The sequence below is a fragment of the Carica papaya genome, chromosome 3 (assembly GCF_054855325.1).
Source record: "Carica papaya isolate Zhongbai chromosome 3, ASM5485532v1, whole genome shotgun sequence".
NCBI classification, from domain to species: domain Eukaryota; kingdom Viridiplantae; phylum Streptophyta; class Magnoliopsida; order Brassicales; family Caricaceae; genus Carica; species Carica papaya.
In genome coordinates, this window is record NC_142311.1 from 30,522,400 (window position 1) to 30,542,673 (window position 20,274).

At 34.1% G+C, this 20,274-nt stretch overlaps 2 protein-coding genes across 7 annotated transcripts; one reads left to right on the forward strand and one right to left on the reverse strand.

Moving 5' to 3' along the window:
* Window positions 1-2,554: 2,554 nt before the first annotated feature.
* Window positions 2,555-5,626, forward strand: LOC110819844 (uncharacterized). The gene is made up of 2 exons (XM_088216442.1): window positions 2,555-4,876; window positions 5,064-5,626. Exons 1-2 carry the CDS (start codon window positions 2,864-2,866, stop codon window positions 5,490-5,492), a joined length of 2,442 nt encoding a protein of 813 aa, XP_088072568.1. The 5' UTR covers window positions 2,555-2,863; the 3' UTR covers window positions 5,493-5,626.
* A 319-nt stretch (window positions 5,627-5,945) lies between these two features.
* LOC110819845 (alpha/beta-Hydrolases superfamily protein) lies at window positions 5,946-19,615 on the reverse strand. 6 transcript variants are annotated; one of them, XM_088216449.1, is made up of 15 exons: window positions 19,263-19,614; window positions 15,681-15,762; window positions 14,842-15,059; window positions 14,472-14,522; window positions 13,778-13,904; window positions 12,514-12,608; window positions 12,087-12,210; window positions 11,562-11,642; window positions 9,334-9,432; window positions 8,832-8,990; window positions 8,667-8,727; window positions 8,505-8,575; window positions 7,477-7,521; window positions 6,878-7,054; window positions 5,946-6,785 (listed from the first exon to the last, which is right to left on the reverse strand). In XM_088216449.1, exons 4-15 carry the CDS (start codon window positions 14,513-14,515, stop codon window positions 6,222-6,224), a joined length of 1,647 nt encoding a protein of 548 aa, XP_088072575.1. In that variant the 5' UTR covers window positions 14,516-14,522; window positions 14,842-15,059; window positions 15,681-15,762; window positions 19,263-19,614; the 3' UTR covers window positions 5,946-6,221. The 6 variants fall into 6 exon arrangements, with proteins under 6 accessions (XP_088072575.1, XP_088072571.1, XP_088072573.1 ...); XM_088216445.1 differs by having other exon boundaries at window positions 14,419-14,522; XM_088216447.1 differs by having other exon boundaries at window positions 14,824-15,059.
* Window positions 19,616-20,274: the final 659 nt, after the last annotated feature.

Here is a 20,274-nt window from a genome sequence, read left to right on the forward strand (position 1 = left end):
TTAAGATACAATTTATCTTACATTTTGTCTTTGCAACTTTATCACGTGGATTCTTTGGGAATCAGAATAAATCTATGCCTAATTCACAAAGGAACTGGGAGGCTGCTTTTGAGTGATTTCTGCCATATTTTCTTTCTTGTTTGTGCTTGATTTCTTTTGTCTTATGATGATATCTTAGCTCCTGCCTTGCATCTGCTTTTGCTCTTAATATATGATTTTTTCTCTTTTCTTACCAGAAACTGTTGTAGTCATATGGACTACAGTCATATGAAGCATTTTGTTGCACATTGTTTGTGCTTGGTTTTGATCGACCCATGATCCTGTTGGTCGTACTCTTCATATCAATCATCAATCTCTACTTCCTCTATCAGCCTTCCGTAATGAATATCAGTCAAACAGGAATTATAGGCATTCATATGTGTTGATGATGCAGATGTCTTTACTGTTATTTTGTCTTATAGCAGGTGGGATTAAAAGCAGGAATGTTGACTGAGTTACAATTTGTGAACCTTGTTCTTTACTACTAACCACATGGCACTCTGACACAAATGGTTTCCCATCGCGATTGCTTCAAGATCAGGCTCTACAGAATCCTCCTTCTTAAGAAGATAAATATATAATTGTCTGTGAGATCATCTGTTCAAATTTTTTCACTTGAGCAATAAAAGAAGATCTGTACTCTTTGACTCTCCATTCCTTCCATTGTTGCCCCTCTTGATGTAGTTAAAAGAAGATGAAAAATTTCAGTTCTTCATTGTTATATTTGTATATCATGGAGTGGCTAGTTTCACTAGGCTCTATATTTGTTTGTAACTAAATTCATTGAGCATACGTCCTCTCTCATGCTTCTATTCTTCCTGCTGTTTTCCTATCCTTTATTAGTTCTATTAGGAAAATCTACTTTGAATATCATTGGATCTAACATATTATAAGAGTGGAATATCATAAAATGATTCATATAAAATTTATATTCAATTATCCATCCATGCAAGCATGTAATTGGGCCCACTCATGTAGTGTATGATGACTGGTGTGCATGTGTCTGTCCGTATATTTTCTATGCATTTATTAACTGGGAAAATCTCTACAATGGTCAAACATGGCATATCTACATTATTATCATACATATATATATATATATATATATATGAGTGAAAATACATCATGTTACACCACGCAAGTTCAACAAAGACGCTAAGAAACTCAGTACATTACAAATGATGAGCATAAATTTGACAACACGCTAAGAACAGTACGTACATCCTCATCCCCATACAGCCTCCAGGTGTTTATAAACAGACTAATCAATTATTCTTTTCTGTTTTCCCGGTTGAATAAAGAAAGATTCATGGGATTTTCAGATTATAAAGAAAAAAAAAACAGGTATCTGTGTCCCCACCACCAGCCTTTTACTTTACACAACCCCTAACCCATTCCAACAAGCTATAAACTGCCAATCATAAACACTAATTTAAACACTTTTTTTTTTTTTTTTTTTTCTAATAATAACAATAATAACTTTTTAAATACAAATTTATGTATTTTAATACTGACATACATACTAATAATAAGAATATCAACAACTATAAAAGTATTAAGTATTCGGCTGATAATTGTATTAATAATTTAATTAATTTATAATGGTTCACAAGGAAGCCAAGAGAAAAGAAAAGAGTGAACTAAATGATTTAATCTCTTATTTGCCCTTAAATAATCTAATTAGTGATCCTTGAATGAAACAACTCATTACAGATTAGAATAAAGAAATTAATACAAATGGTTGTAGAATTTCAGACAGGTTGGTAGATGAATGAAGTAAATGATTTAATCAACTTGATAAGTTGGCCATTGATGACATATTAATTAATCTGGCAGGTGGGTTGGATCAAATCTTGTCGGTAAATAGAATTTCGGATTAATAATAATTAATTCCAACTTAGTCTCATGAACTGGGAAGATCAAAATAAATAATAAAAGAAGTAATTGCATGTTGAGATGGCACTGCAACAATTAAATCTTGAGGGTAATGTCTACGACGACATTCAAGCATCCGACACTCTCTCTTTTTCTTTTAAATGGTCAATGCAATTGGGTATTTTGACTACTTTTTTTTTTTTTTTTTTTTTTTTGGGTTTAATCATATAATTGTGTTAAATTTTTTAACCTTAAAAATATTTGGTAATAAATAAAACAATTCATGTCATTCTAGATTTTTATATTTGATCAATGTGAAATTTTTATCATGCAGCACTGAGTATTCATGCATGGAGATGCTTTGAGATAACAACAAAAGTGAAGCTGATACAATGACTGAAATTATATTGAATGATAAGTTATAATCAATTTGATAAAAAATAATAAAACATATTATATATATTGTATCCTTCAAAACCCAGATTACGGTTGAAGCAGCAAATAATCCTAGGACTATTTCAGATACCCTTTTACTATTTATTTCATAAAAGGAAAAAAAAAAAAAAAAAAACAGCTTATTTCAAGAAAAAGAAAATAAAGACAAAAAATTTGGATGTTTGATTATTTACCCATCAAAGAACTTGGTAGAAAGCCGAAAGCTTTTTGAAGAAAAAGTGCTTGGCCGTCAAGATAAAGATTAAAAAGCATAAAAGCCCAGCCAGAAACAATCCAGGATGGACCTTGCCAAGACAAGAAACATGACTTAACGTTTCTCTTTCCTCTTCATTTCCACAAAATAAGCGTGTCTTATAAGCTTAATAATTTCCCTCTTGGTTTATAATCAACTCCACTTCATTCTTTCTTTCCCATCCAACTTCTCAAACCTCCATAACCAGCTTTCTTGCAGCCACTTTTGAAGCTCTTTCACCCGATTTTTGGAGCTCCTTTAATGGCTTCTAGGAGCTCAGCAGAAGATGGAAGCATCTGTATACAAGTCAGTGACACTTGTGACTCAAGAAACACCATTTTCGAACCGCGAAGAAGCCTTGGGATGACAGACAGTAGCGGTGCAAATTCTACTTCTCAGACAGCACCAGCACCAGAGAAGAAGCTGACATTGTTTGCTCTCCGGCTTGCAATTCTTGAAAAGGCAGCAACTGGGTTGGGAACTCTCGGATTCATCTGGGCAACAGTTGTTCTTCTTGGTGGATTCGCCATCACTTTGGACAAGACTGATTTCTGGTTCATCACCATTATTCTTCTGATTGAAGGAACAAGAATTTTCAGCAGGAGTCATGAGCTTGAATGGCAGCACCAAGCCACTTGGTCAATAGCAGATGCTGGCATTAATAGCTTCCGAGCTTTGAGATCTGTCAAGGGTATTTTCCAGTTGATTTCTCCGGCTCAGAAACGAAGACAAAGCACCAGAGAAGTCAACGAAATCAGTGAAGGCATACCAGGAAGATGGGATCAAAGAAGAACACCAACCAGGACATGGATAACTTCTGATGTTCCTCTTTTGCCATATGCTCCATGGGTTTTTCTCTCCAGAAATGTCAGCAAACTTCTCTACTGGCTCCAGCTTTCGTCTGCGATAGCCTGCGTCGTTCTGTCATCAATGAAACTCATAAAGCATAACTATGGTGACATACAGAAGGGAGATACTGATAAGAGGAACCGGCAATCTGCTCTCAACATATTTTACTCCCTGGCCTTGGCTGAAGCACTCTTGTTTTTAATGGAGAAAACTTTTTGGGAATGGAAGGTAATTGTCTGTAAACTATTGGAAGAAGTTAACAAAGAGTGTGAGTTGGGACCATCTGGCATGATTTCCGTTAAAAGATTCTTCTATGACGCTTACTCAAGGTGTGTTAATGGGAGCATCTTTGATGGATTGAAAATGGACATGGTGAATTTCTCCATGGAACTTTTGGGTTCAAGTTCACCAGATGAGCAGCTGATTGGTGCCAGGATTCTCTGTCAATTTGCGAAAAGTGAGCAGTATTCCGGAGACACAATGAAGAAGATTGGGATCAATTTGCCAGTCATAGAAAGATTAGTCGAAATGTTGAACTGGAAAGACCCAGAAGAAGAAGAGATCAGAAAATCAGCAGCAGAAATTTTATCGAAACTCACTAGCAAGAAACAGAATTCTCTTCGTGTAACGGGGATATCAGGCGCGCTGGAATCTATATCATCACTTTTAGAAGTCAGCAGAAGTGGCAACGGTGCAGCTGATGAAATCAGAGAGAAGAAAATCAGCCATGATCATCCAGATTATGGTTTCTGGACATTTAACCATTTAGGGCTCCTGATACTGAAAAAGCTTGCCAGAGATCATGACAATTGTGGAAAAATTGGGAACACAAGAGGCCTGTTGCCAAAAATCATAGACCTGTCACACGTGGAATCGCGATGGTTGAAGGATAAAAATGTGGCAACAACTCAAATTTTGACAGTGAAGAGATCCCTGCAAGTAGTAAAGATGCTGGCAAGCACAACAGGCACCACGGGGAAACATCTTCGAAGAGAGATTTCCGAGGTAGTTTTCACAATCTGCAACATCCGGGACATACTTAAACATGGTGAAAAACACCCTACATTGCAAAAACTCGGTATAGAGATATTGACATGTCTGGCATTCCAAGAGGATGCAACAGAGAGAATTGGAGAAACCGGAGGAGTCCTCAAGGAGCTGTTCAACATTTTCTTCAAACAGGCAATGCCAGAGAATCAGAATCATGTGAGAATTGCTGCAGGAGAAGCTCTAGCCATGCTTGTCTTTGAAAGTAGATGCAATTGTTATCGAGTTCTAAAACTTGGAGTGCTGGAAAAGCTAGTTGAAGCTTTGGAGGTCCCGTTGCTTCGAGTCAATGCTGCAAGAATTCTAAGAAACTTATGCTTTTACAGCAGCGAAGATAGCTTTCACCAGCTGAAGGATGTCAAAGCTGCTGCACCAACAGTAAGTCCTTTCTTTTACATTTTTCTCTTGGCATAATGAATCTAAATTCATCCTTCTGTATAGTAAATCTCCTTGACCGATCTACAGAAATTATATATCAATTTACTTTTCTGTTCTTGATTTGTTGGTTTAATTTCTCATATCCCGAAATGTTGATTAGTCCTTGACCATTTTTCATTTGTGACAGGTGCTTAAGACAATTATGTCAGCAGAAGAGAACAAACTGCAAGAAGTCATGGTTGGAGTAGCAGCGCATGTTTTCAAATTCATGACATCAGAAGAATCAATCAGCATGTATGAGAAAGCAGGGATTAAACAGGATGAACTAGCCAAAACACTAATTAATATTCTGAAAAAGTATGAAAAGCCATCAATTCGGGTTCCAAGAATCCGGAGATTTGCCATAGAGTTGGCAATATGGATGATGCAAGACAATGCTGGAAATGAAGCGATTTTCAAGGAGATGGGAATGGAGAAAGAGTTGGAGAATGTTTTGGAGACAACGGCTGAGCTCGAGAACTTCAATATCTTCTCTGGTACTGTTGGATTGAGCCGCCATAGCACCACAATTCATTCACTGGTGGAGGCAGCGTTGAAGTTGCTGGAAGCATGTTAAAATCATATTGTCAGTAACACGGCGAATGAATATAATTCCTGTACATGTTATGCTTATGCATAAACTCCAATGATTATTTTCGTTATTATTTATTAAATTAATTATCAAAATAAAATACTGATTTTTTAATAATATTTTTATTTCTCATTTTATTCTGAAAAATTATAGAGATAAAAAAACCATTTCTAGCATGAAAATTCATCATCTACAAGCAAAATTTTATTCTCTTCAAATTTCATGTTTATTGTAATTAATATTCTGTAATGTTTCTGTCACAATTCAGCCTCTTTTATTTGATTTTGTTTCAGCTTCTAAACATAATCATGTGGAAATTAAAACTAAACAAGTCGAAATAAAAAATAATAATAATAATAATAATAAAATTAATAGTTTAAGAAGCGGAATCATTTTCTCAGAAAGTAGATCCACCCAAACAGCCAAATGAGGATAATATTATGACACTGAATGACTTTTCCATTATCAAAGTTCAAATTGTCATTACATTACTTCAAACAAAAACAATAAATGAAAATCTTCTGTGACTAAAATGAAAAGCCAATATAATCACTTTCTCAAACACATTCACATAATCCATTCTTTTGCTTATGTTCTTGTTTCTCCTCCCCCTTCTCTTTTCATTCAAGTACTTTACAAAGCTACAATCCCTGAGGCTATCTTACTTACAAAACAATTCATCATCAGTCTGTTCAAACTCGAATAATCTGAATCTTATCTGTTTCGAAAGAAGTTAAGATCCCAACGACGCATCAAACCATCCATAATATGGTTTGCCGGGTTCCTTACAACTGTAACCGTCGCTTTGGTATTTGCTGACATATCCTGGACATCTGTTGCTCCCTGCATGCTTGCCAAGGTATCACCGCTAGTGGAGGTCACCGTGCTTGCTGATTCCAGAGGAGATTGACTGTCAAGTGCAGCAACAGCTGACGATATAGATGTATCCTGGAATGCAGGCTCAGGCGCCAAATTATGGTCAGTGATTGCTGAAATGGCAATGGAATCTCTCAATGGGGGTAAATCATTGTCTACTGGAGTTGAAGTAGAGTCAGTCCTTGAACAGCAATCTTCCTTTTGGGAAGAGCAATTGTCTACCGGTGTTGAAGTACATTCTGAACTTGGAGGGCCAGAGCTTTCTGATATCATTGAGGCATTCTGCTCGTCTTTTTCTGCAGACTCCGGACAATTGTTGCTACTACTTGGTTGTTTTTCTTCTGCCTTAGGACATCGCATCTCCAAGTCCTTCAACGATTCAATGACAGCTTCCATGAGCATCTGGAAACATCAAGAACCATAAGAGAAGTTTAGATTAGCTGGCTAAAACATAGTTGGAATTGGAGATGCATGACCCAATGGTTTTAACTCACCCTTTCTTCCTCCTCTGCACTGCATGGAAAACCAGTCAAGTCATCCAGTTGATATTCTACATATTGATCATCATCAACTGCTGTTGGAACATGAGGGTCATAGGGATGGCCATTGGATAATTCAAAACTAATCATTTTGGACGATGAGCCATCACTATCATCATCACTATGTCTGTCCTGTAAAGGAAAATCAGGGTGTGTCAGTGGTCTTTCCTCTGCTCCTATTTCACCATTTTCTATATGTTAGAAGCCTTGATCTTATCCTATTTCTCCCTCCATCCACACCCAATTTCTATTTGAGGGCAAAAAACTGAGACCTGTCTGCAAAATAGAACTTAATTCAACCAAGAATTAGTTGACATTATACAATTAGTAAAAGGTCATCAGGTATTTCAGTATATTGGGTTTGTAAAACCCACCGTCACTACTATTTTAATTTATGACAACCTTGTGTGGTTTAATTAACCGAGGGCATTTATCTTAAAACATACAATAATAATCAATGTTATTATTCAGCAATATATGGTTATGATCTATCTTACACTTGTAATCCGAGAAAATATGGGATCAAAGGAATCTCCTAAAAGATGGGATTATACCTTGGCTTCTGATGGACTTTCTTTGGATGGGTTATCAGAAGGGACCTGAACCAAGTCAATAAGACAGTGAAATAGAACTCAAGAAAATAAAGAATCAAACCAAAAAAAAAAAAAGAAAAACATAAACATGAAACTTCAAAAACATTTTTGCAGAATTCAATTTAATACATTTGGGAAAACACGAATAAGAGAGCAAAAGTTATTTCTAACTGTTTGCTCCATTCCCTCAGGTTTATTTCTGAATTCCATCCTATTTAATAGAAATCGAAATGTAATTGCCCAGTCCCACATAGAAAATTTGTAAAGACTCAAAAAAGACAGACAAATTTCCCCTTTTCATCCATATTAAAGAGTGGAAAGACAGATGAGAGGAAAGAAGAAAAGGACTATCCAACTAATTGCAAATGTGCCCTTCCCTGTTAACTCATGTTATGCATATCCTTTTTTTAAAAAATAAGAACGTATATATGTATATTAATATTAGCACCAAGAGTGTGTCACCCATTTACAAAAAGTTTACAAATCTATTACACTATCTAGAAGGTTCTCTAACTCCGTAGATGAATTAATAGAGTGACCCATCAACAAACCTAGGGTTTGGAATAATTTATTCTTAATTAAATCATAACCATCAACCTCCTCTACTCCCTCAAAACCCCTATTGTTCCTCTCTTTCCACACAACTCAGAAAATGGTAACCGGAATGACTTCAGCTTGTTTCCTCTTAGATCCCAACCCCTTCCAATCCCAAATTTGTACAATGGGGTGCCACCCAAATTTGTGCAGAGTGCCCGTTAATCTGTCCAAGAAAAGAGAATCTGTACAATTGTGATTTTCCTTTTTCCTCTAACATTCCTCACACCAGACTGGAGAAAAATGTTCAAGAATCTATTTTCCTTTTCCTTCTTTTTCTCACATTTTTATCCTACTAAACTCAGAGTAGGTGTCAACAAGCACACAGTCATTAATATTATGTGCCCTGTTGATGCACATCCAAAATATAAAAATATACACCAATAATCACTGACCTCCATCCGACTCATAGGCCTTTTAGATCGAACTTGATTGATAGCATCAGCTGTGCTGCTCGTTGCTAGCTCTGTACATATAATTAAGACATGGGGAAATGAGAAAAAGGCATCCCAAAGTGAGACCTGATAAATCAGATAAAAAGGTTTAGTGAATTGTGCCTTTGGACACAGCTGAAGTTTCTGAGAGATAACCCACATCATGCATGGTGCTCCAACTGCCCTGAAGATATAACAGTCAATCATTGACATGGAGTTTCGGGATATAAATCAGGCAATCAATAGGAAAACAAGACCTATAACCAGATGAAGTGCGGCTCTATTTACCTTACCAAAGTAATCATGCACTGGGTCATAGAATGTTGCCCCCACCTCATCTTCAGGAGGTTGCAAAACATTGTGGAAGAAGATATTTATTGAATCAAAGTAAAACTGTGGGCGCGGAGAGTTGTGATCTCCCTCAAACTTAATAATATTTTTGTCTCCCTGCGAAATTCTCAGTTAACATACGGATAGATCATAGGCATATATGTAAAAACCCAGAAATAAGAACCATTTTTTTTAAGATAAAAACCAGATATCTGAACCAATAGAAGACTGTCAGCATAATCATAGGAATTTTAAGTACCATCATATTAGAACCAAGATTGCAGTCCCACTGTGGAACAATATGACTTAGACTATAATCTAGTAACTTCCAAGAATTGCAAAACTTTAAGGAGAAAAATGAAGATGAAATGCCTCACTCGAAGTATGACTGAGTGTTACCTAATTATATATTATCAAGGGATTCTCATGACATCTTCCCATTAAAAAGCAAAAAACTTACTACATAAGCTTCATATATACGCTCTGAATGATGGGGACGAATGAAATCATCATCAATGGCATGCCCAAATAAAACTGGAACGAAGCAAGATTTTGCCACCTATAATGTAATGGTAAAAATAGTTAATATGCCATCTCTTTCATACATAACAGAAAACACAAAAGGTACATAGTGAACATAACTGCAGAAAATTATTTTGTTCTTATATTATCAATAACTCATCAGCTAAAAACTCAGTTTCTTATCAGTTCTTTGGAATACCAGTTTCTCTTGAAGTTGAAATCTCCATTTGGGTTACAATTCTAAGGGCAAATTACATAAAAACCCACTTATTTTCATTAATGTCTCAAATCACAACCTACATTACCCATTGCATCTTTTGAAGGACCTATAGTCTTTTAAATATCTCAATGTACATAGTTAATATAACGTCTCTTTCATTAATAACAGAAAACACTAAAGATACATAGTGAAATAACTGCAGAAAATTATTTTGTTCCTATGTTATCAATAACCCATCAGCTAAAACTCAAGTTTCTTATAAGTTCTTTGGAATACCAGTCTCTCTCAAAAGTTAAAATATTCATTTGGGTTACAATTCTAAGGACAAATTACATAAAAACCCACGTATTTTCACTGATGTATCAAATCAGAACCTACATTACCCATTGCATCCTCTTAAGGACCTATAGTTTTTTAAATATCTTAAATTAGGACATAACATGCTCTTCTTTTTTTTGTGGTCTTTTCTCTCCTATCTCATAATATTTCTTTTATAGTAAAAAGAAAAAATTCAATCCAATAAAATATGCTAACCATTGACTGTTACACCCTCCATACATTTAGATAAAGTGATCGAATAAGCTTGATCATCATTTTCTAATAAACAATGATTAGAAGATGCATAGAGTATGCGAAAATTGATTATCAGCATTATGTATTAGAAACATGACTATAAGGTCCTAGCTCATGATATATAAGAAGTCCTAAGAAAATATATCTGAAGTGTCAGTTCTCAGCATAATTTATTAATGAATAACTGCTAGGTCATGTTTTCAAATATATATTCTTTAAACTAGGTCCTGAAAGAAAATATATCTGAAGTGTCAGTTCCCAGCATAATTTATTAATGAGTTACTGCTAGGTCATGTTTTAAAATATATTTTTTTTTTAAAATAAAAAGTGTAAAGTATTATTCACAAAGTACCAAAAACAGGAGTACCACCCATGTACAAAATCTCTACAAAAAAGTTAGAACATCAATGACTTCTCTAAAATTCTCATCATTAATGATGTCATGACCAAACACAATTGTCCCAAACAAGTGTATCCATCTATCCACTAATCTATTAGAACTACTCTCTATGCTATCAAAAACCCTTCTATTCTGCTCTTTCCAAATAACCCAAAAAACAGTCAAAGGGATAAGATTAGTAATGTTTTAAAATATATATTCTTTAAACTAGGTCCTGAAAAGATGCAACTAGAAGTGTATGTCCAACACTGGTAAAAGTAGAAGGCATTTTTCTGTAATTTATCCTAATAAAAACTGGCTTGTTACATTTGAAAGACTAGATAGCTACTCCTCTCCAAGTATCTATATGATGTATCTTTGGATTTGAGAAAAATAATCATTTGCTCAAATGTTGTTACGTGCCATGACAAATATGGTGCAAGTTTTTTACAATCTCTGGTCAGTTGCCGGTCTATCCTCCTACTATGGAGGTTTCTTTCCCACTTATATGAAAGTTAGGATATGAAGGACGGTGCTTAATGTGCCACCAGGTGTGGATGTCTTTGCTGGGTGTTGGATTTATGATTGGGATGCAATGCAAAGACCTTGTCAGCACATGCAATATCCTCATCCAATCCTCTTTGAGGGCTACAGCACAAGTTCTTCAGGGATATATCCTCTAGATTGCAAAAGAATTGGATGCCCTTTTATTATGAACTATCCTCAATTTCCTTTCTTATTTTATATTTGGCTTCTTTGTTCTGGGAAGATATCTTACCTCCTGTCTGTATCCTCTCCCTCTTAATATATTCTCCTTCTTTCTTATTGAAAAAATTAGTATAATCACTTCCCTGCACATCTCTTAATTTCCTCTCTCTTAATATATTGACTTTCCTTTCTTACAGGACAGACTTGGCAGGTTTTTTGCGTGCAATCAGCCAATACCAAAAACATAGAGAAAAAAACCATTTGAAACTTTTTATTAAAAGAGTACCTTTATCGTGTTCAGGTCCATTATATCAAACTTTGCCTTCTTCTGGATAACTTTCCGCATGTATTGAATTGCAAATTTGACCTACAAAAGGCAAAAGGAAAAGTTAACAATCATGGGACAACCATAGGTATGGTTTCAAATTAGTATAAATTGTTTAAAGACTTAGACGTGAGGCATAAACCAAAAACACATTCCAACCACTACTTACATACTTGATTCCAATGGTTCAAGAAATAAAAGAATACAGAGGAGAAATAACTGATTCTCAAGGAAAGACACCTATCAAGAAAATAGAGCAAAAAAAGCATACAACTAAGGTTCACAAATAGAACAAAAGAGATAAATTCTTGTTTTTTGGCGGGATAGAACAGTAAAAGGCAGAAAAGGGTGATGTCCATGTACACGAGAATTTCTTACAAAAGCATGCAAAGACAACAAGTTTCTAATACTTCAGCATGGCTATCTATGGGTTGGATACTATTAACATCAATACCATAAGAAAAATGAAAAGTTTCTAATACTTACAGTGAACTTTGGCAAACGGAATTTGTAAGTGTCAACAAGTTCCATCATCAAGTCAACCAAATCAGAGAATGGACTATCAAGAACCATTCCTGCAATTGAGGGATCCTCAGCTCCATACATGAGGCTGCACAGAAGTTAAGGGCAGACAAACAAGCAGAAGGTCCTCAGACCAAATCACCATTTACTTTTATTAGGTACCCAAAGAATAGGAAAAAGCATGCAAAGACAAAACTCAAGCCTGGGATCGTATAAGCTATGGTTAGGTTTCGCATATGAAAGATCCCCAGGAATGAAAATACATACGGGAACATGTCAACTATTTCTTGGAACTCTCCTGAAACTTGTTACTTAAGCACAAATGAATAGAATGTCTGCATGCATAATATTCAGCAAATACAAGAAGATGATAGAAAGAACATGAAGAGACCTAGTAACTGCACCCATTGAACGGCCCCATAAACCAATAAAAGAGACATTTCCATCTGCGCGTAAATAATCGACTACAGCCCTCAGATCATCCTTCTGAAAAACACCCAACAAACATTAGGTGGGAAGTCAACAATGAATAACACCAGTCATTAACATAACAATTATATCTGCTGCAAAAAAAAATCATATACTTAATAAAAAATGAACAACATAAAAATGCATCTCCATGCGGATGAATTAGATCAATGTAGAATGGCACGAAGGGAAGAAAGAATTTATTTTTGACAAAAGAAGGAAGTACTAACAAAAGAGCATGAAGAGAGGACTAGAGAGGAGGATAAAAAAGAAACAAAAAACTAACAAATCTTCAACACAAAATACCTGCTTAATACCTTCGCAAAATAGCAAGAGACAAACCAACCCCTCCCTCCGCTCTCTAAAGCATCAGGGAAGATAGAGATTGGAAATAGTCTCTAAAGGCTTTAGCATTCCTTGCCCTAGTTATAGTCATGGTTTCAAAACTTGCAGACATAATGTAAATAAACTCTTTAGGACTTCCTCTTACAATGCTAGATCCATATCCAAGTAACAAAAATCAAAAGCAACATATCGACGTCACAACAACAAATACACTAAATGTGTGGGATTACAAAAATAGGATTCCAAATGCAATTACAACAACTAGTAATTTCATAGACTAACAAGTAATGACCGTGTTAATCAATACAAGAATAGTATCATTGTCTTAGTAGCGGATTAAGAAAAGAATATTACAAAATTTTAGAAGAAAAACTAATTCTGGATAAGATCTCAAATTAAAACTATTTTAGCATTAAAGAAATTCTTGTAATAATAATTACTATTATTACTATTAGTATCTTTAATTTATTTAGCCGATTTAGGTAGTTTGTAAGCCTCATTTGAAATTAGAAATTTTTGGTTCTCTTTACTACTGATATTTCCTATTAGTTTTAATTAGTGCCTATATAATGGCAACTACCCTAAAGTTAATACTGAACAATTTGGAACTGAGAACTATTTCGCTAGGTTTTATTTATTTCTCTCTCTTTAGTCTTCCCATGATTCCTGTTTCTCTGGGCCTATCTCTTCCTATATTCTTTCACCTTAGTAACCAAGTTTCCTCTTGTTGTTCTCTATTCTTCTATTCTCAGGGGCCTATTCTTCCAATTTCTATACTACAATTGGAAAAGTTGGTTTTACTCCCTACTTGTCCTACATCAATCAGTTAATGAGGCACTTACTTCATGCCACCCAAGAGAAACATGCTCTCCACCAGAGAGTCCAGAGCCTGCAAAATCGAGGGTGAAAACTGTAATGTTTGAAGGTAATAAGATGATAGCAGCTTCACTGGCATCAGCCCTGCATCCACTGCGAAAGATCAAGATATACTACTGCCATCAGTAAAGAAAAACTTGGGTTATAAAAGCCTTAAATTTAAGAGCCAACCAAGACAAAAAGAGAAACGCCATGTAGTTTGACATCATCCAATGGTTAGAATTAGATAGTAACTCTGTAGTTGATATTCCACTAGTCCTGAGCGATTAGCAAGAAGAGCTACAGTGAACTGCTAAAGGTTTAGATCAAATCGTCAATTGAAATTAAGACTACGATAATGTTACTGGTGTAGGTGATGACAATTAATTATTTAAATAGTAGGCCTGTAACCAAAGGAAATATAAGACATAGCCAACAAATTCCACCATTTTGTGAGAGCTAATGAAATTTTATAACTAGTACACCAGTACAAACCCCATATCTCACATCCGTACAGCAGTATTTAGATTTTTAGTATATGTTTATGCCACTAACTTAACACAACGTAGCTAACACTTTGATTATAGGCTATGGTTTCCAGTACAACCAATCAAATGTGTCAATTCACCTGTTTCCATGGCAGTATATTACACAAGGCAAAGCCTTTTCTTCAGGACTTACAAGGGGCAGATAGTGGCTACACTGAAGAATATCTCCTCGACCATTTTTAACCTGCAGAATATTTAAAGCATGTATATGTAAGGCAGGAAAATCAATTAGAACTCTAAATTTCCATACAAGTATGAAGTAGTTAACATGTGCTAGATGATGTACATGATGGAACGGTCAAACTGAAGAGGAGGGCAGTTTTTATGAACTAGGGTTTCCAACTGAGAAGTTATGTGTCAAGACACCAGTAATTGATAGTACAAACAAATTCAGTACAATTGTTTATGCAACAAGAAGATCACTAGATTATCCAATGCTCCATGGAAGAAAATGTGAATCTCTACCAAGTCACAACAACACTTGCCTCGTCATACCAACTCACCTTCATTTCTTAATATTATTGTTTGTCCCCTATGCCTAATTAGTACCAGTTGAAACATGTTCCTTCATGCCTCTTTAGCACTAAATGAGACGTATAAGTTCATGCTTGAAATGGGGTATATAGCTGACAAGTAGATTATTGAGGTTGTCTTTCCCCACACTAGGAATCATGTCTGCAATCCAAGCAGGATCCTGATCTTGCAGCAGTTCGATTCAGTGCTACAAAAATGCACAAGCGTGTATTACAGTTTCTCCACCAATATATAGGCACACACCTACTTAGGATTTCTGATAAGCAAATCTTTGAAGGAAATGTGAGTTCCTCAATATGCTAAATGATTGAGTATAACTTAGATGAACTGACCTGCACCTTTCTGGTAAGGAGGACTAAGATACTAAAGGTTCTAATTTCCAAAGTAAACATTATAGAGGCACTAGTTAATTTGTTACGGCTTCATGCCTCACCAAATCACAAACTGCTATAAGAAAACAGGGTTCTAGGATTTCGATCAAACATAGAAATAGCAAAATTCATTGCACAATTAACTGAAAGAAGTACATTGTCATCAATTTTTCTATTTTCTGTAGTTATAGACAAGAAAATAGCAATAAGTGCTATTGCTAGAGAGCATAATATTTACTAAGTTTTTTCTATTCATTTTTTTATATATATACATCTCAATCCATTATACTTAGCTGTTTATAACCACAAAAGCAGTGATCATTAAATTTTCTAGAGCAAGTTTATCAACCAAGTCTAGTAAATACAAATAACTAAAAAATGAGAAGGCAAATAAATCCAGAAACATTCTTCCATCCATATATAATTGTAAAGCTCACCTCTATATCCTTCCTTTGATACCATTTCCCTTTCAGCATGAACTCCTGATCTAAAAGATCATTGTTAGGACTGTATTCAGCTCTGCATTCCAAAAGAGAATTACTCATGATCTTGTGGCGAGTGAAGTATGAATTTTATTGAATAATAGGACCCCATATACACAAGTTTTATGAAAGATAAAAAGAAAACATTATTAATTACTCGAGAGAGGTATATTACTAATATATCATTTACCCTACTTACTACACAAATACACTTCCCAACAGATCTCTTAATTCATGAACACATACTTCAAATACTAAAATTGAATGCCTATCCAATAGATAAATGAAATAATGGAAGCCTGGTCAATTCAGAATCATAACTTCCTTAGATACCCATCATGCTGTCTAAGAAGTTAGAGTGTCATGACAGGTGCAAATCTAAAATATTGCAATCCGTGATGCATAATGGATTAGCTATAGATACCTAAATAGATTAGAGTATGGTTTTATTAAATATAAAGCTACTGCATTATTTAGAAGTCTATTATTTTAGTTTTAGTAAGTTAAGATTTTAAATTTATTAGTCTTTATTTTTTTGAAATAAAAAGTGGTTAGTATGTATTAACACAGTACCAAGAGAGTATCATTCATATACAAAAGATTTACAATTGTGTTAAAGTATCAATGACATTTCCAAAATCCTCATCCCCCCTAATGGGACGACCCAACAAAATGGATCCAAAATAATAAAATTATCTATCTCTAATCCTATGTGTCTCATTGTCATTGCCCTCAAGAGCCCTACGATTCCTTCTATAGTATTCAAAAAATTGTTAATAGAATCAACTTTACAAACTTTCTTTTACTACAAACCCCGTCACAAGCCCAAATCTCATCTTTTATAGTACCTGCCATCACCCAATTAATCTCTATGAGACCATAGATCATTGTACATAATTCATATGCCATAGGGCACCAAAGAAGGATATGGTTATAGGATTTCATTGCTTTCTTGCATAAATAACACCCATTAACCATGATTTTGCCTCTTGTCATCAACTTGTCGATCATCAAAATGCATTGTCGGCTTGTTTCCCAGGCAAAGAAAGCAATTCTTGGAGGCACCTTCACTTTCAAATCTGATAAGCCGGGAAATTGGGCACTCTATCAATCTCACATTTCATCAAGTAATTACAGTAAGACTTAAACAGTGAATTCATCATTTTGTTTAAGCTTCCACACAACCTGATCCCTGTTAGTATTGACTTGTTTCATGGCTCGTAGCTGCAGCAATTCTTCATACTCACCCACTTCCCAATCGTTCAAATTTCTGGTCACATTTATAATCCATTCCCTAATACCAATATAATCTCTATAAGCATCTTCAATAACCATGTTTTTCGATTGTGCAATGGCAAATATCCTCAGGAACTGCCTTTTGAGACACCTCCCCCTCCACCCACTCATCAAGCCAAAATCGGATTCTATTGTCTCTGCCTAACCTCCAATTAATGCACCTGAGGAATCTAAGCCAGTCCATCTGAATCTTATTATTTCTAATAGTATTAGTAATATTATTTCTAATCTTATTAGAACTAGTGTTTCCTATCTTGTTAGGAATAGTATTTCTAATTTGATTAGTGTTAGCATTTGTTAGTTAATCGTACTAAGGAAAGACTAATTTGGCACTCTATAAATACCATCATAATCTCCTTAAGATTATTATTCACAAATTCAAGAACATACTGTAAAAGTTTCTCAATACTTACTTCTGTGATTCAATTAAATTGGATGAATGATACCTAAGAACCATAGGCATAATATCTAGGTTTTTTATCTCTAAATCCTTAAGCAGGCAAATTAAACCCAACTTGTCCTACATCAATGAGTATCAATCAAAGAAATGGACCAAATAAATATCCTGCTAAGTTTATTCACAAGATTATGAGTCAATATTCATCCAGTAGATAGATGGATAAATGAAATAATGAAAATTCTAGTCGATTCAGATCATAAATTCCTTTTATTTTTCGAGACAAAGAATCATAACTTTCTTAGATGCCCACCATACTATCTAAGAAGTTAGGGTGGCATGACAGGTGCAAATCTTGAACGCTGCAATGAGAATCAGTCAAAGAACGGGATCAAACAAGCATCCCTTACTTAAAATTTAAGTGTACACCTCAGAGCATTTTTTCTATCTTAAAAATCTAAAACATTGCAATGAGCATCAGTCAAAGAAGTGGATCAGATAAGCATCCCTTGCTTAACACTTACGTATATACCTCAGAGCATTTTTTCTATCTTAAGAATTCAAAATAAATGCTTCAAGCATTTTTAGTTGCATCTTATCACTCTTATGTTATCAATAATAGATTATCATTCCATCCAACCTCCTCTGTTGCTTCGGGATAGCCTAGGATGACTTTTCTGGTCTCTTTGGCTAAAAGACATTGGGTCATTGTCTATTATAGTTTTCTGTTATCTTTTTTCTTTTATATTGCAGGATTCTTATTTCTTTTCTTCTCTTCTCTTTCTAATAATATTTCCTTGTTAACAAGAAATATAAATAAATAACAGATCTACTAGAGCTAACAGCTTATCATAATTATTAAGTATTATCCACATATGTAACAAGAAGCAAGAGACTTTCCTGAATTACAAACTTACAGATTCCTAAAAGGAACAACAGAATATCTAAAGTACAGATATATGCTTAAATTTTGAAATGGGTTTCTAAAGTTAATGTTCATGAATATAATATTCCAATAATAATTACATCATATAGGTCAACTCTAGAAATTCCCATCCAAGTACTAAATGGAAGTTCATTTCTTTTTTTGTTTTCTGAAGAACTCAGAATATCCACTTCTGATGCTGTTAAATCAACAAAAATCTAATAAAAATAAAAAAGGAACTCAATTCGTGTACTTGGTTTATCACATCAGATGTACCAAGAGAACAATAAATTAGATCGAGGAAAAAGTAGAACAATTGGATTTGGACCTAATCCTGATAATGTTGTCAACCCCAAAAAAAATCGTACAGTAAGGTCAATCTGGAACCATCAAGAGAAACACAGGGAAAAAAAATTTAGAACCAATATAACCTTCATCAAATCGCAGTCAATCCTGAAATTTCACAGATGTAATCGAATTTTAACTTAATGAAGATTGCAGAGATCTAATAGTTACCATGACTTGATCCTAGAAACTCCCCACCCAAAACTAGAAAACAATCTCTTGTTTGTTTTATAAGGAAGCTGATCCAAGCAAACCCCAAATTCAAAATCTTAAATCTAATTCTCAATCTTTTACTTTTCCACATCAATAACTGTATATAAAAAAGAAAAAGCTTAGGCAGATTAATTGAAGTAAATGAGTAAGAGAAGGCTAGCTTCATTTTTTAAATAAAAAACTAGGATTCAAATTAATCAAATCACAGTTTCTTTTTTAAACTTTTCCTCAACCAAACATAACAAATTAAAAACCTAGTTTAGTTCAAGTGAAACTCGCAAGGAAAAAGAAGAGGAAACTAAAACCTGCAGAGCATGCAATATTTCTTCATTTGTTATAAATAAACTCAAAATTACGTTACCTGGGTGGCCGTATGATAAAGTTTACAAGCTGCTCCATTGATTCCTACAATAAAGATGGTCGCCCTTGTATTTCTGATTTCTCTGAGCTGTTTCTTGGGTTCTTTATCAAATATAGTACAATAACAGACTGTTTTTCGGGAATTTAAGAATAGAGGAAGAAAAATCAGCAGAGAAGAAAGGAAAGGAAAAGAAGAAGAAAGGAGAGTTACAACGGTAGACGAGAAGAAGAAAGTAATTTTCAGAGGAAGAGGGAGGAGGGGGAGAACGTGGAGGAAGAAGGAAAGAACCGGCCTTTTGTATCGTTGTCGCAGTTGTTTTATTTTTTTTGTTTTTCTCGTCGCTGTTTTTTTCGCATTTGTGTTTTTCTTTTCTGGCAAAAATATAAAATCATTTTTATATATTCTTAAAATTTTAATTACAATTTTACCCTTCTATTTAGCTTAATAATTTCAGGTTGATCTAACCTTTTTTTTTTAACTGTAATTCTTTAATAAATTATATAGGAAACTTTATTTTTAATTATAATCATAGTTTAATTAATGGAATATTATTATTTTCTTATTTATTATTATAAAAACTATTTTTCATCTTGCTTACCTGTTATAATTTTAATAAAATTTTAATTTCAAACCAAACTAGATTCATACTAATTATATAATTATCAGAATTAATGTTGATTTTAATAATATATATATACATATATATTTGTAGGATAACTCAAGTATTAATTTCAGAAAATCATTGACCGGTTATATTTAAATTTTGAAAAAAATTTATATACTTACTTTTTAAGTTTTATTATTATATGTAAAATCATTAACTTTTTAGGCTATTATCTTGTATTCTTAATTTTAATTTTTTATTAAAAAAATTAATTTAAAAGTTATGATAAATATAAATGTTAATTTTATGATAAAAAAATTAAATTAAAAAATAATGAACTATCATAGAAAGTTACATAAGTTAAATTAAAGTATGTCCAATTAAAAGAATAAAATTTCACTTTATTAT

Coding starts and splice junctions, on each gene's coding strand:
- LOC110819844 (XM_088216442.1), top strand. CDS start 2,864: ATGGCTTCTAGGAGCTCAGCAGAAGATGGAAGCATCTGTATACAAGTC. Junction 4,877..5,063: donor TCAAAGCTGCTGCACCAACA/GTAAGTCCTTTC, acceptor CATTTGTGACAG/GTGCTTAAGACAATTATGTC.
- LOC110819845 (XM_088216443.1), bottom strand. CDS start 19,300: ATGGAGCAGCTTGTAAACTTTATCATACGGCCACCCAG. Junction 7,522..8,504: donor GGCCTATGAGTCGGATGGAG/GTCAGTGATTAT, acceptor GACTTGGTTCAG/GTCCCTTCTGATAACCCATC. Junction 6,786..6,877: donor GTGCAGAGGAGGAAGAAAGG/GTGAGTTAAAAC, acceptor TGATGTTTCCAG/ATGCTCATGGAAGCTGTCAT.